Raw genomic sequence first — 14,623 nt, 5'->3', positions numbered from 1 at the left:
GAGACCGCATTGTCGTGGGATGCATGCAAGTTCTCTACCTCAGATCATAATGATCTGGATTTAACTCATGTTTTGCTGCCTCGCGACTGGTACGAGCTGTTACCCTTTAGCCTCTATTTTCCTTTTTTCCTCGTCTTTTTCTTTTCTTCTTCTTCTTCTTTTTTTTTTAATAATCTTTGACATTCTTATTTCATGTTCGAATCTCACTCCTGAGGATGCGTCGTATTTCTGTAGGTGGTTGCAAGCTCCAGGTCGAATGTAACGTTTCTGATTCCGCAGCTTTTGCCACTGCATGAGCAAGCCGATTTCCATTCCTGGGAGTTCAAGTCATTCCTTTTTCAGGTAGTTCTTTCATTAAAATTTGAATGTCTTGGATGATAGCCGATGCTTCTCCTATAGTTGTCTTGGATTTGATTGTTTGAATGAGCTTTAAATTATCCGATTCTATTAGCGTTTTACCCATATTCAAATTGTTCACTATGATTAAAGCTTGTCTTATTGCTTGGGCCTCAGCCACAGTGCTTGATTTAGCTTGAATCTTCCCTGAAAATCCTAATACCATCTTTCCTTTGCTATCTCTGATCACCACAGCTATTGCACCTGTCTCATTCTCCTTTCGAAAGGCAGCATCTACATTTGCTTTCAGCCAATTTTCAAGAGGAGGTCTCCATGTCACCGGGTAAGTTCTGCTCCTATTGGCTTCTCTTTTTTGTGTCTGTTGTTTTTCTGCTAGTTTTTCATAAACTGTCTCTAGTGTTCTTGCTCTGCTGATTGTCCAACTTGGATTCACTTCCTGTTTTTGAAATAGTCTGTTATTTCTGGTTTTCCATATCTCTCACAAGAGAAATCCAAGCTTACTTATCCTCTTCTCCTGGTCTTCTCCGCCTCTTTGTCTTATCTTTCTTATACACTTTACCATCCAACTTCCAATCGAGTTCACTGTCTTCGGTGTTGGGGTCCATTGGCATTCCGCCCCGAACCATGTTGCTCTCGCCCAATCACATAGTAGTAAGGCATGTTCGACCGTCTCCATCCCTTTTAAGCATATTTGACACAATGAATCTGGTGCCATCCTCCTTTTATGCAAATTTGAGCCCACTAGTAATATGTCCTGGCAAGCTTTCCATAAAAATATTTTGATTTTCTGCGGAACCTCCATTCTCCAAATCTCCTTCCAAATCTCCCTTTTGTCTTCACTTGTTGATGGATTTCCATTTTTCAGATCCTGCTCTGTTTTTTTAGCGACATAATATCCAGTTCTTATGGAGTAACTCCCATCCTCCTTCCATGGCCAGTATAAGTAGTCATCTCTATTCACTACACTAACTAGAGTGCTAAGAATCTCTTTGCAGACTTCTTGGAAAAATTTGTTTACAATTATTTCTCTGTTCCACCCTTCTCCCTCTTTAATGAGATCTTTTACCTTCGAATCATCTGGACTGTTTGCATCCAGGGGCTTGCTTCTCCCAATGATCTAATTGTCCTTCCAGATACTGACTTTGGACCCATCCCCTATGCTCCCCTGGACCCATATTGCATTTGGATTCTTCATTGCTCTCCACGCTTGTTTTGCAAGGTAAGCAGTATTATGTTTTTCGAGATCCTTGAATCCCAATCCCCCGCTGCTCTTGCTCTCCGTAATGCAGTCCCATTTTCTCCAATGAATGCCTTGTTCTTTCCGGGAGGTAGCCCACCAGAATCGCGCCACCTTTGAGCAAATTCTCCTACAAAAACTATTGGGAAGCTTTATGATATTCATGGCATATGATGGCATTGCTTGTATAACTGCTTTTATTAATGTTTCTTTGCCTGCCTGATTCAACAACTTTTCTTTCCATCCCTCTATTTTACTCGTGATTTTCTCTTCAATCCATGTTAGAGCCCTGTTCTGAAACCTTCCCCATATGGCTGGTAACCCTAAGTATTTTCCTGGCATGTCCCATGCTGTCATTCCTAAAATTTCTTCAATCTCTACCCTTGTCTTTATCAACACGTGGCTTCCAAAGGTGATACCTGACTTGTTTAAGTTTATCCTTTGTCCGGATGCCTTTGTGTACTCATTAAGAATGGTGACGATCTGAAAAATCTCATCCTCCCTTGCTTTGGCGAATATAATGCAATCATCTGCGAACAACAAGTGAGTAAGAACCGGAGCTGTTGGAGCTATCTGTAGACCGGTTATCTGGCTTTCTCCTGAGCCTCCTGCATTAAAATCGTGAATACCTCAGCTGCTAGAATGAAAAAGTAGGGAGATAGGGGGTCCCCTTGTCGAAGCCCTCTTTGTAGTTTGATCCTCTTAGACAGCTCTCCATTGACCTTTACCCTATAGTTTGCACTTCTGACACACTACATTACCAATTCAACCCATCTTTCGGTAAATCCTAATTTCAAAAACACCTTCTCGAGAAAATCCCACTCTAGTCTATCATATGCCTTGTTCATATCCAACTTGATCGCTATATTATGAGATCCCTCTCTTCCTTTCTTATTTAGACTGTGATACACTTCTTGGACGATCACTACATTATCTTGTATAAGTCTTCCCCCCACAAAAGCGCTTTGAGTTGGTGACACTATATCCTCCAATAGCCCTTTCAATATCGACACTATAACCCTTGTTATAATCTTGTAGATAAAGTTACAATAACTGATTGGTCTTAACTGATTAAGTTCTTCCGGATTCTTGACTTTTGGAATTAGAACAACTGTGGTTTCACTAATTGCATCTGGCAAACTCCTATGTCGAAAGAATTCTTTAACAACTGCACATACCTCCTTCTTAATTATCTCCCAGTGTTTTTGATAGAATAACCCATTCAGATCGTCTGGTCCTGAAGCTTTGAGGCCGCCCATGCTGAAAATTGCTTTTCTAATCTCCTCTTCAGTGACTTCTGAGATCAGCCCCCTGTTCATATCTTCTGTGACTTTCGCTTGAATTTTATTTAGAGTTGCTGCCACGTTTCTATTGCTGTTAGAAGTGAATAACGCTTCAAAATGTTCCTCTATGTGTTTCATGATTTCTTTCCTATCTTTCATCCATGATCCATCTTCATTCTTCAATTTATCAATTATGTTCCTCTCTCTTCTTTGAATGGTTGTGGCATGAAAGAAAGTTGTATTGTTGTCTCCCTATTTCAACCGTTTCAACCTGGCTCTTTGTCCCCAATATTTCTCTTCCTGCTTCCATAGAACTGCTATATTCTCCTTTATTAATTGTATCATCTCCTGCTTTTCTTGTGTTAAGTTTGAATCTTGTAGCTTCTTCAATTCATCCTTCAATTTGTGGATTTCTTTATCTGCACGTTTAAAAGTCTTCTTGCTCCACGTTTAAAAGTCCTCTTTGCAATTTTCCATTTTTCTTGTTATTCATTTCCAATCGCATCCATGAATATTCCCTTTATCCCACCCCTTCCTTACTACATTCTCACACTCATCATGATCGACCCAAAATGCCTCGAATTTAAAGCTCTTCTCCCTTCTTTGAACTTGATTGATGTTTAAAACTATTGGACAATGGTCAGAATTTATTGCTGGTAGAGCTGTGAGTGACGCATGCTAGTACAAAGCTCTCCATTCCCAATTGGCTAACGCCCTGTCTATTTTCTCCCTAGCGATGAATCCATTCCTCGGATTACTAAACCACGTAAATCTTCCACCTTTTAGGTCTAAATCCATAAGACAATTCATATCCACAAACTGTCTAAACTCTTTTACCTGGCTTTGTGGCTTTGGATGTAGACCAATTTTCTCTTCTTGACTCAAGATGTCATTAAAGTCTCCTATGAATAACTGCGGCTCTCCCTCATTATAATTGTTTTCTGTAACTGCTCTCCATTGCTTTTTTCTTCTTCCAAAGCGTGGGTTTCCATAGATAAAATTGCATATCCATATCTTCCCTTTCCTATCGTCAATCCAAGCTTTTATATGATTATCACACCAAAAATAAATATCAATATTATATATTTCATTCCACAAAAGGCATAGCCCTCCGGACAGTCCCTGGGGTTCTATGTGAAATACATTCTCAAAATGCAACCTTCTTTTCAACTTCTTAATAGTTCCTTCTCTAGCTCTAGTTTCTATTAGGAATACTATTGCAGGCTTTATTTGTTTGCACATGCTGTGCAGTTCAGAAACTGTTGCGGGGCCGCAAGCCCGCGGCAGTTCCAACTTATCACACTCATGGTTGAGTTGTGGGCATGTGTAGGCCCGCCTCCTCAGCCATTGAATTTCCCAAGTTGTCTCCTCTGATCAGTAATTCATCCTCATCGGCCATCCCTTCCATGAGGCTTCCGACCACCTTGTTCTTCTTCCTAGCTCTCCACGCCTGCACAACTTCCTCTTCTTCTTCCAGGCAATTTCCTATCTGTCCCTGCTGGTCATCTCTTCTTCTTCTTTTGAGTTTCAGTTTTTCCTCCATTCTTTGAGCAAGTTCTATTTCATATTCCTTGGCCACTACAATTGCTTTGTTATTTTCCTGCTCTAGTTCTTCTTCTTCTTCTGCTAGTTCAATATAGTAGAACCCTCCATCGTTTTCTGTGACTAACTGCTTGTTATTCTGTTCTGGCTTTTCCCCCTTGTTCTGATCTTGGTTTACTATCTCATCAGCTTCCATATTTTTCCTATTTTGAGCCTCCTCTTCCAACTCCTCTTCTATATTTCTCTTCCTTCCTTCTTCAGCCATCTTCTTGTTGAATTCCTTCAATAGTTGTCCAATAGTGAGGTTTTTTTCTTTTTCAGTTGGCCCACTATTAATTTGCTGGCTATCTCTATTGGGCCTTTGGTTGGTGAAAGCCCATGCCATCTTTTTTGTGCTGTCCATTCTTCTCCTGCTTGGCCCACCTTATCTCTATATACCTCCTAAAAATCTTGTTACTATTCTTCCCATTCTCCCCATTCTTTCCTAATTCCCTGACATCCTTCACGTTTTCCATTGCTACTGATTCACTAGTTTGTTGCTTTTCTAGAATGCCTTTTTTCTTTTCCCATTTTTCCTGGTTTGTTGTCCCATCAGCTAGGTTCAATATATTATTATCATCATCACCGTTCATTTCTTCATCATCAGCCCCTTCATCCTGATCTTGAGCTTCCTGTGTTGCCACTTGTCTCCCTCCCATTTGCTCCTTTGGATTTGCCAATCTACCCCAAGATTTTGCAAAGGCACTGGCTTGAGAACTTCTTATACTCCCTTGATTTGACCCTTCTTCCTCCCTTTGTGATTGTCTTTTCAGCCACTCTCTCCCTTGCAAGCTTCTCTCACGCGCCTCCCATAACTCTTCCACCTAGTTGTTGTGTTCTTCCTTTCTCCTCCTAATTCCTGCCTTTCTTGCCTCATTCTCTATTGATCTCAGTCCCAGAGTTGTAAGTTCTGGTCCATATCTAGGACTTGTTGGGTTTACTAATGACATAGCCAACTCTTCAATACATGCTTTTTTGTCATGCCCAAATTTTCCACATTTGTAACAGTAATCATACAATTTTTCATATTTGAACTCAGCCCATGAATGACTTCCATCATTTCTTTTGAGCCAAAATCCTGTTTTCAGAGGTGTTTGAACATTTATCTCTACCCTAACCCTCAAAAAGGATCTAAGCATGTTCCCTTCAACAAATGGATTCTCAGCACTTATAACTCTCCCTACTATTGCTCATATTTTTTCAGCATTCTTTATATTAATTTTATCATAAGGTAGCCCATGTATTTGAATCCAAATAGGAAGCTGATTGTTATTTACCTCTTCAATGGACAGGTTTGGACTCCACCACTGCAAGCTCAACATATGTCCTTCTATTCTCCATGGTCTCCCATCATACGCTATTCTTGCTTCCTCCTGATTTTTGAAGTTTAAGATGAAAGAGTTCGGTCCTGTATTGGTGATCACTAGTCCCTGTGGATCTCCCCACATGTTGAGAATCGTCTTACGCACTGTGACTATATTTAGCACCTTCCCTGTTAATACTCTGCCGACTGGTTTCTGGTCTGGATTACCTCCTTGTTGAGCTGGGAACTCCTCTAAGTCTAGAACGTCTCCGTCCATGCCTGCACTTCCGATACCTTCCTTGCCTTGTCCTGTTTATTTGTGATCCTTGTGTTGGTGCTTCTTTGTTATCTACTTTATGATTTTCTTGTTTTTTATAACTACACTAGATTTGTGAAGTTGGTTAAATAATGGCTCCGCTTATCGAAGCAAAACAGCTCCACTGTTGGAGAGCTTAAGGCTCCACTGTTGGAGAATTGCTTTTTCCTTTTTTTTTTTGGTCGGTGGATTGGACAACCCCCAATCCTAGATACATAACACACCCACACACTCCTCACATATTTATCACATTTTTTCCTCAATTACATCCTCTAGGGTTTGAACCCTAGACCTTGAGGTGGGGAGGGGGGAGAATTGCTTTTTCCTAAGTGTTGCGAGTTGCCTAAATTTTATAAGCCATAAGACCAGACTTTTTTTTTGGTCTTGGGCCATAAAACCAAATTTAAAATTTTTAGTATTTGTTGGGCATGGATTCTATGCCTAACCCAACCAAGAATTAAGAAGCCCAAATAGAAATCAAAATTTAACTATATGACTCAACCGGCCCAATATGTCCAAAAAGAGAGGCCCAATATGACCAAGGGTTCCCTCAAAATAATAATTCAACCAATGACCAAAACAAAAAACTTCAACAGTGCCAGGAGCCGCCACGCTTGAAGGCTGCTAAAATTTTAAACAAAAACAAAAGCTGCTAAAAATATCTTATAAATACTAAAAAAAAAATTAATTATTATATATTTATGTGTTGCTTTATAATTTTTAGAAAGTAATTAAAATTTTCAAAATATACTTATAAAAGTAAATTATTATCACATTTTAATACTTTGAATTATTTATTTATAAAATTTTATTATAGATATAAATATTTGACTATTTTGTTTTTCAATGTACCTTTGAAAGATGGCAGGAGTCAATATGACTTGTAAGATTGAAACTATTATCTAATTGTTAGAGGAGTTTGTGTAGAAGCATTGATATGTGTTACAAAATGTGGTTACAAAGAGAGTTAGGTAGCAACGTGATTGTGAGTTGTGACTTGTGACATTGAATGGTTGAAACTTGAAACTTCTTCCAACTCACCATTTCTCTAGACAAGTTAGTAGGAGCTACCCTTTTTAAAAAATCTAATGTGTTTTAAAAACTATTAGAAATATCATCATGAATAAAGTTTTTTTTTCCCCTAAAATTTGTCAAAAAAATTTAACATTTTTTTAATTTTATTTTATTTTAATTTGTCTAAAAAATTTTCTTTGCATCAAATATATCCCTAACAGTTAAATTTTTTAAAAAATTTAGAATCAATCCAACAATAATACATAACAATTATGTCTAATTTACTTGTATTGAAAGTTGTTCTTGTAAAATTATTGTTAAATTGGCCTTAAAATTAGTTGTCAGGAATATATTTGATACACATTGAATTTTTTTAAGATAAAATTTAAAATAAAATTTATGTTTATTTTTAAAACTTCTAACAAATTTTAAGACAAAAAATATACTTTACTCTATCATTGTTTATATACGCTTTATCAATTTAGATTTTTGTAAAAAATAATTTTATAATAGAATATCAAAATTTGTATAATTAAAAGGTTTAAAATTTTATTGTTGTTAACTCGAAATAAAAATTTTAAAACACAATACAAAAAAGAAAAAAAACTATGTAACATATAATACAAGTCTTTTAATGGATGAAGTATATAGACATTTATTTATCTTATACAATCTTGGCATACCATGATACCATTTATCAGTTTCATAATAATATAAAATAAATAATTAAAATCTTATATTTACTCGTATTTTTAAGTTTTAACACTAAAGTTATGAATCCAATTATTTTTGTTGTTGTTGTTAACAAGTTTATGGACACTACTGTACGCACGTAGCTTATTTAATTGATTTCTTAATATATTTATAAATTAATTTTATATTTTATATTTTTTATTGTTTAGTGTCTAGAGCACTAACTACACAAAACAATGTATCTCAGTATCTCCGTCCTCTTTATATATAGTTACAATTTATTATTATTTAACATATAAAATTAATGTAAATTCATAAGTATCATCATTTCATCACAAATAGAATATGTTGGAGGTATTTATGAAAATATTCATATTTATATATTATAATGACTAATTAATTAAATTTGGGTGCGTGTGAAATTCAAACCTACCACGCCATCACTAGTACTATATAAACCCAAATAATAAGATTTTTCAAAAAAAAAAAATATAATTCATATGGCGCCAGCAAAAACCCTCACTCACTTGGCTGAGCAAAAAACTCTTGAGTCCAGCTTTGTGAGGGATGAAGATGAGAGGCCAAAAGTTGCCTACAACCAATTCAGCGACGTGATTCCGGTCATATCATTGGCCGGAATCAACGACGCAGATGGTCGTAGGGCCGAGATATGCAAGAAGATTGTTGAAGCATGCGAGGATTGGGGAATATTTCAGGTTGTGGATCATGGTGTGGATACCAAGCTCATTTCCGAGATGACAACTCTCGCTAAGGAGTTTTTCGCCTTGCCACCGGACGAGAAGCTTCGCTTCGACATGTCCGGTGGCAAGAAGGGTGGTTTCATTGTCTCTAGCCATCTCCAAGTAAGAATTTATCTAATTTTTTTCTTTTTTTCTTTCCATAATAAGTATCTAAAAAAATTTATAGATTATATATCACACCAATTAATAATTTTTGCTGACAGTATGCCAACTATTGTTAACTTAAAATGAATGATTTGTAAAATCTCTCCAAATTCAGATACTGAATTATGGACAACAATAAATTTTCGTACTAAAATTATCCATCAATATAAAATATATTTTAAAAATAAATTAAATTATATATATTTAAAAATTAATTTTAACGTACAAATAACATTATTTTAATTCATATATATGTATACGAGAGTTTTTGTGTTAATATAGTAAAAATAATTAATTACATGCATGTCGAATACATAAATCCTTGTTAATTTTGGTTAATTTTGCTTCATGGCTTTGAATAATTAATAGAACATTAATAATTTAGATGTTCAAATAACACAATTCATAACACAGGGAGAAGTAGTGCAAGATTGGAGGGAGATAGTGACATACTTTTCATACCCGATTCGCAACCGCGACTACTCGAGGTGGCCGGACAAGCCGGAAGGATGGATGGAGGTGACGAAAAAGTACAGCGAGGACCTGATGGGGCTTGCATGCAAGCTCCTAGAGGTCCTCTCAGAGGCAATGGGGCTAGAAAAAGAAGCACTAACAAAAGCATGTGTGGACATGGACCAAAAGGTTGTGGTGAATTATTACCCAAAATGCCCTCAACCAGACCTCACACTTGGATTGAAGAGGCACACAGACCCAGGCACCATCACACTCCTTCTTCAAGATCAGGTTGGTGGGCTTCAAGCTACAAGAGATAATGGTAAGACTTGGATCACTGTTCAGCCTGTGGAAGGTGCCTTTGTTGTCAATCTAGGAGATCATGGTCATGTGAGTATTCCCTATACAATTATATCCGTTCTTTTAGATTATCATTCACGTAGTCAATGTCAAAAACAATTATTTTTATTAATGTGACATTACGTAATTAAATACACGTGTAAAATTACTTTACACTTACCGTGCATAAAATTTAAAAGAAGAAAATAATATTTGACCTTTTAGTTTGATAAAATAAACTAAATATAAGAAGACTTATTTAAAAAGAATATAGAGATTAGATTTGGACTCGGACTTTTTGCAAGTCTACTTAAAAAAAAAAAAATTCTTTTCCTTTTAATTTTTTTCTAAGAGAATTATTTTTGCGACTTTTTTTTATGTGGACGACGGAAAAATTCAATTAAATTTGGAAAAAAATTAGAGATAAAGTTCAAGTGCAATTCTTGATATATTTTTTTACATATTTTTTAAATAATTTTTTATAGAAAAGTATATGGAACCAACTAATAATCAGCCAAGAATGAAAAAACATAATTAATTATAATTAGTTTTATTAATTTATAATTTAATTTATTTTTTAAATTATTGTTGTCCACGTTCAAAACATGAGGAAAGATACGTTAGTGTTAGGAGAAAATCACGGAACAGATGCTTTGATCAGTCATTAGTTAATCATATCCAAAACCATCCAATTTACAAGAAAAAGAAACATCCGTGTGCCTATCAGTAGCAACATCCGGTTAAAGTTACCGGTATCTCTAATTTACCAGTTGACTGATTCTTAGCTTATATAGAGTTGGTTCCTAGCATTGTTGATTTTTCATATATTTTAATGAAAAATGAAATCAAATTCATGAGTTGTTTCTTACTTAAAAAAAAGATATGTATTTTGTCACATTAAAATTATCTCTCGAAGATTAAACTGTTTTTTCTTCAAAAGTCATTATCGAAAATTATATCTAACTAAAATGATAGTTTACCCTTTTTTGGTAAATAAAATGTCAACTAATTCAGACTTTTATTGAAATGATGTGAATTTGTGAATTTAGTTTACAATATCTCATAGTTCATATCTTATTCAAAGTTGACTGCTATCATAAGTACACATAAGTACATAACAAATTATTTTTCTTTTTCTCTGGAAATTTTTTTAAATAAATTTAGATAAAAAAAAATGTCAACGCATTAGAGATTAATTTACATTTTTATTCAAATCTTTTAGGTGTAATATTTTCAACAAGTGTTTTAAATAACACAATCTTTTTTTTTTTAGACACAAAAAAAAAACACTATTTTTTTAATTCCAAATTTTTATAGTTCAGCCAATTAACACTTATCACATTTTACATCACCTTTAGAATTTAACGTGATTCCATTTAAAATGTTCATGAACCGTTTTCTCTCACTTTCCTATCTTCTAACTTCTAACTACAATAACTCATTTTTGAAAATCAAAGAGACTAGAATTAATAGACGAAACAATATACATGCAAAGTAAACTATATATAAGCTGACGCAAATTAATAAGGGTCAATTAAGTAATTTAATAACCTATATATAATTAATTAATTCACCGAAAAAACAGGTGCCAAGTAAAGTTCATCTCATGTGGAAAGATAGAGAGTCCCCCATCTTTGAATGTTTATTAATAATCACATTTTTCAATATTTATCATTAAAGAAAAATCTGTCCACATCAATATTTTATGAAAAAATCCACACACACACGCATGCTACACATTTAGCTCTTTTTTAGCATATTTATTTTGAATATAAATTTTTGGTCCACTTTGTTACAACTTTTGAAATGTTCTAAATTCAACTATTTTAATCAATAAATTTAGATGGGCCTACTTAATACCCAAGCTAAAGGAGAGGCTGCGAAATAAAATACACTAATAAATAAATGCAATAATAATACAAGTGGTTTGACTCCGGTGATTTTATAGTGTATTTTAAATTTTATTTAATATAATATAACTAGCAGATATTTTTGAACGAAATATTATTACTATTATTATGTGAAGTAAGTAGAACTTTAATTAGGGTTGGACCAAAGAACTATTAATTAATACTTATATATGGTGGACTGCTTTAATTCCTCCCATTAAGTTTAAATTACGGTATGGGTTGGTTAAGTATAAGTTGTTATCGTAACATACATTTTTCAAAAAATTATTATATTTGTGGTGATTATATTTTAATAATTTAAACTTTCAAATGAATTAACCACATTTTATTTAAAAGAAATAGTATATTTATTTTTTAATAACTACATGATAAGCATAAATTGTTGGTAATAATTAATTATGTGTTGGAAATGAATTAATAATTTTCAAAAAATATTAAAAAAAAACTAATCACTTGGTATAGATTTTAAATGATAATCTAAATTGAACCATTTTCTAATAAAATCAAAATATGCTCGATCAATCAATTTATGTTATTATTATTATCATGAATTAGTAGGGCCTACTAATCCCCGAGCAATAAGTAAAATTATAGTTTTTTTTGGTATGTCAATGACCAATTTATTACGAAAAACGAAAGCTAGAGGCTGAAAATATAAACCCAAAGCACAAAACCCTAATAAGTAAACACACAGATAGATGGTTTGACTCTGCTGATTTTGTAGTCTATTTTAAAATGTTATTTATTTTGGATAATTATTTTAACTTCTATCCATTTTTGTATAATAACTACTTTAAAAATTTAAAATGTTTAGCCTTTTATAAAAGTTTTTGCATTTAACACTGTATAATCTAAATTATTGATAAGAATTATACTAATTTTTTAGGTTTAATAAAATAATGACATTTTATTTGATTAGAAATTAGCTAATCATCATACTATAATATTTTTCAAAAAATAGAAATAATAGTAATAATCTATACTTCTCTATAGTAATTTTCTTCATTCATATATTATTATTTTTTTTGTAACATACAATCTCTATTTAATTCATCTAAATTATATATGTGATATATGCTTTTTTTTTGTAGTTCTTAAGCAATGGTAGGTTCAAGAATGCTGATCACCAAGCCGTTGTGAACTCAAACTCTAGCCGTTTATCCATCGCCACATTCCAAAATCCGGCACCGGATGCGATCGTATACCCTCTTAAGGTCGAGGAGGGAGAGAAGCCGGTGATGGAGGAGCCGATCACCTTCGCCGAGATGTATAGGAGGAAGATGAGCAAGGACCTTGAGCTTGCTAACCTAAAGAAGCTAGCCAAGGAGAGGCAAAACCTCCAAGGCTTGAACAACACAAACAAATTGGAAGCCAAGCCTCTTGATCAAATTCTTGCTTAAGTAATAAGTAGTTGCAACTTTCATGGGCTATTTAAAATTACTTTAATAAAAATATGTTTACAATTCGCAACGGAATAGTTATTTGTCTGTCGGATTAAAAAATACCATAAAAAAATATATATTTACATATTATCTCTTAAGCTTTGTGATTTTGTATGTCCAAAGTATAGGTCCATGAATCCTTTTTTTTTTGTGTTCTGTTAAATTAAAGCTTAATCATATGAGGATATGGCTTTAATTTGTTGTTTCTTTGCCTAGGTCATAGGATCCATGAATATCTATGTAAACACTACTTTATAAATGGGAAATAAGAAACAACGAATTGATATTTGTTGGAATTGGTATCAATATTAATTAATTTTTATTTTTTTATTACAAATATTGGTTCTTAGAATTATCAATCTTTTAACATTTTGTCTCATAACACACATATATATTAATTTACTATGATGTTGAGGCTTTAGTATGGTTTTTTTTTTTTAATTAAAACTATTATATTTCTTTGATTGTTAATTATTATGTGGATATGGCTTTAATTATATTCATTTACTATAATTAGTAGTATAGTATTTCTTTGATTGTTATGAGTTAAGGCCAATATGTTGGGAGTAAAATATATTTTCCTGATTATATATAGGATATAAAAATTTATTTGATATGACATTCAAAAATAAATACTATAATATTATGTGAAATTAATTTTGACTAAAGTTAATCACAACCGCCAAGTACACCAACATCCATAGATCTATTAAACTAACGGCTTGAGATCTATCAGTGTATATATAGGTTGAATCTAAACCGTTGACGGCACCTACTACATACTCGTCCTGAAAGGGTGGGAAGCTACAGATAGATACTATGATCGAGGCAATTATTACTTTTGTCTTTTCCTTTTTTGCTTTTAGACCATATCGTTAGGGAACTAGTTTAGTTATGGATTTATGTTATTTTATTTGTTGTACGAAAGAGTAGGTCGAGTGCATTAAGCCGTTCGCAAGGGTCAACTTGATCTTCTTTTTCAGGATCTCAGATGAAGAAATCTTAAGAGAGTCGCTGGATACGATAACTGGCACATTAAAAGTGCGTTCTTCCGAACCTTTCAGATAAGATACATATACTTTTTTATAGTATATTATTATTATTTCTATAGTATATCATTATTATTTTATTAGATTTTTCATATTTTTTATATTCATTATCTAAATTATTTGATAATTTCATTCTATGTTTAGATTTCTATTAATATTTATATTAAAATAATATTTTTTTATTTATTATATTTCTTTTTTTATTCTCATTCCATTTTTTGTGGTTTATTTATTTTTTTTGTTTCGCCTTATATTCCTACAAATGTGATTTCTATTACAGATGGCCAAATATTCTTATTCGCCGATCTATTCCCGGCATCATATCCATAGTTAGCGCATTCATCATAGTTAGAAGCTTCAGCTCCGTATCAAGGTCACGGTCGATATCGTCACTATCATCAATATCGTCACTATCGAAGTTCTTGCAGGGTGGAACCATGCAGTACCAGACACGAGATAGATCTTCCAAAGAACAAGGCTTTTTTCAAATAAGCCAATTCATTTGGGACCCTGCGGATCCACTCTTTTTCCTATTGAAAGATCCTACAAAGGATCGGACTAATGACGTATACAATACTTAAATTCTCGATGTAGGTGCTACATCCCTGTTTCTGTTTATGGTCCACCTGTTATAAAAAGTAACTCCACATCAATTTTTATATCATAAACAATAAATAATAACTCAAAACATCTCTCTTTTCTCTATTAGAAGGAACTAACTGTAGTTTCTATTGTGGTCTC

At 33.4% G+C, this 14,623-nt stretch overlaps 1 protein-coding gene across 1 annotated transcript; it reads left to right on the top strand.

Annotated features, from left to right (window-relative positions):
* The first annotated feature begins 8,250 nt into the window (after positions 1-8,250).
* Positions 8,251-12,931, top strand: LOC107476683 (naringenin,2-oxoglutarate 3-dioxygenase). The gene is made up of 3 exons (XM_016096546.3): positions 8,251-8,647; positions 9,104-9,532; positions 12,483-12,931. Exons 1-3 carry the CDS (start codon positions 8,285-8,287, stop codon positions 12,789-12,791), a joined length of 1,101 nt encoding a protein of 366 aa, XP_015952032.1. The 5' UTR covers positions 8,251-8,284; the 3' UTR covers positions 12,792-12,931.
* Positions 12,932-14,623: the final 1,692 nt, after the last annotated feature.

The sequence above is a fragment of the Arachis duranensis genome, chromosome 1, assembly GCF_000817695.3.
Source record: "Arachis duranensis cultivar V14167 chromosome 1, aradu.V14167.gnm2.J7QH, whole genome shotgun sequence".
Classification (NCBI taxonomy): Eukaryota; Viridiplantae; Streptophyta; class Magnoliopsida; order Fabales; family Fabaceae; genus Arachis; species Arachis duranensis.
Note: the sequence above shows the minus strand (reverse complement) of the source record. Positions and strands in the feature narration are given on the sequence as shown.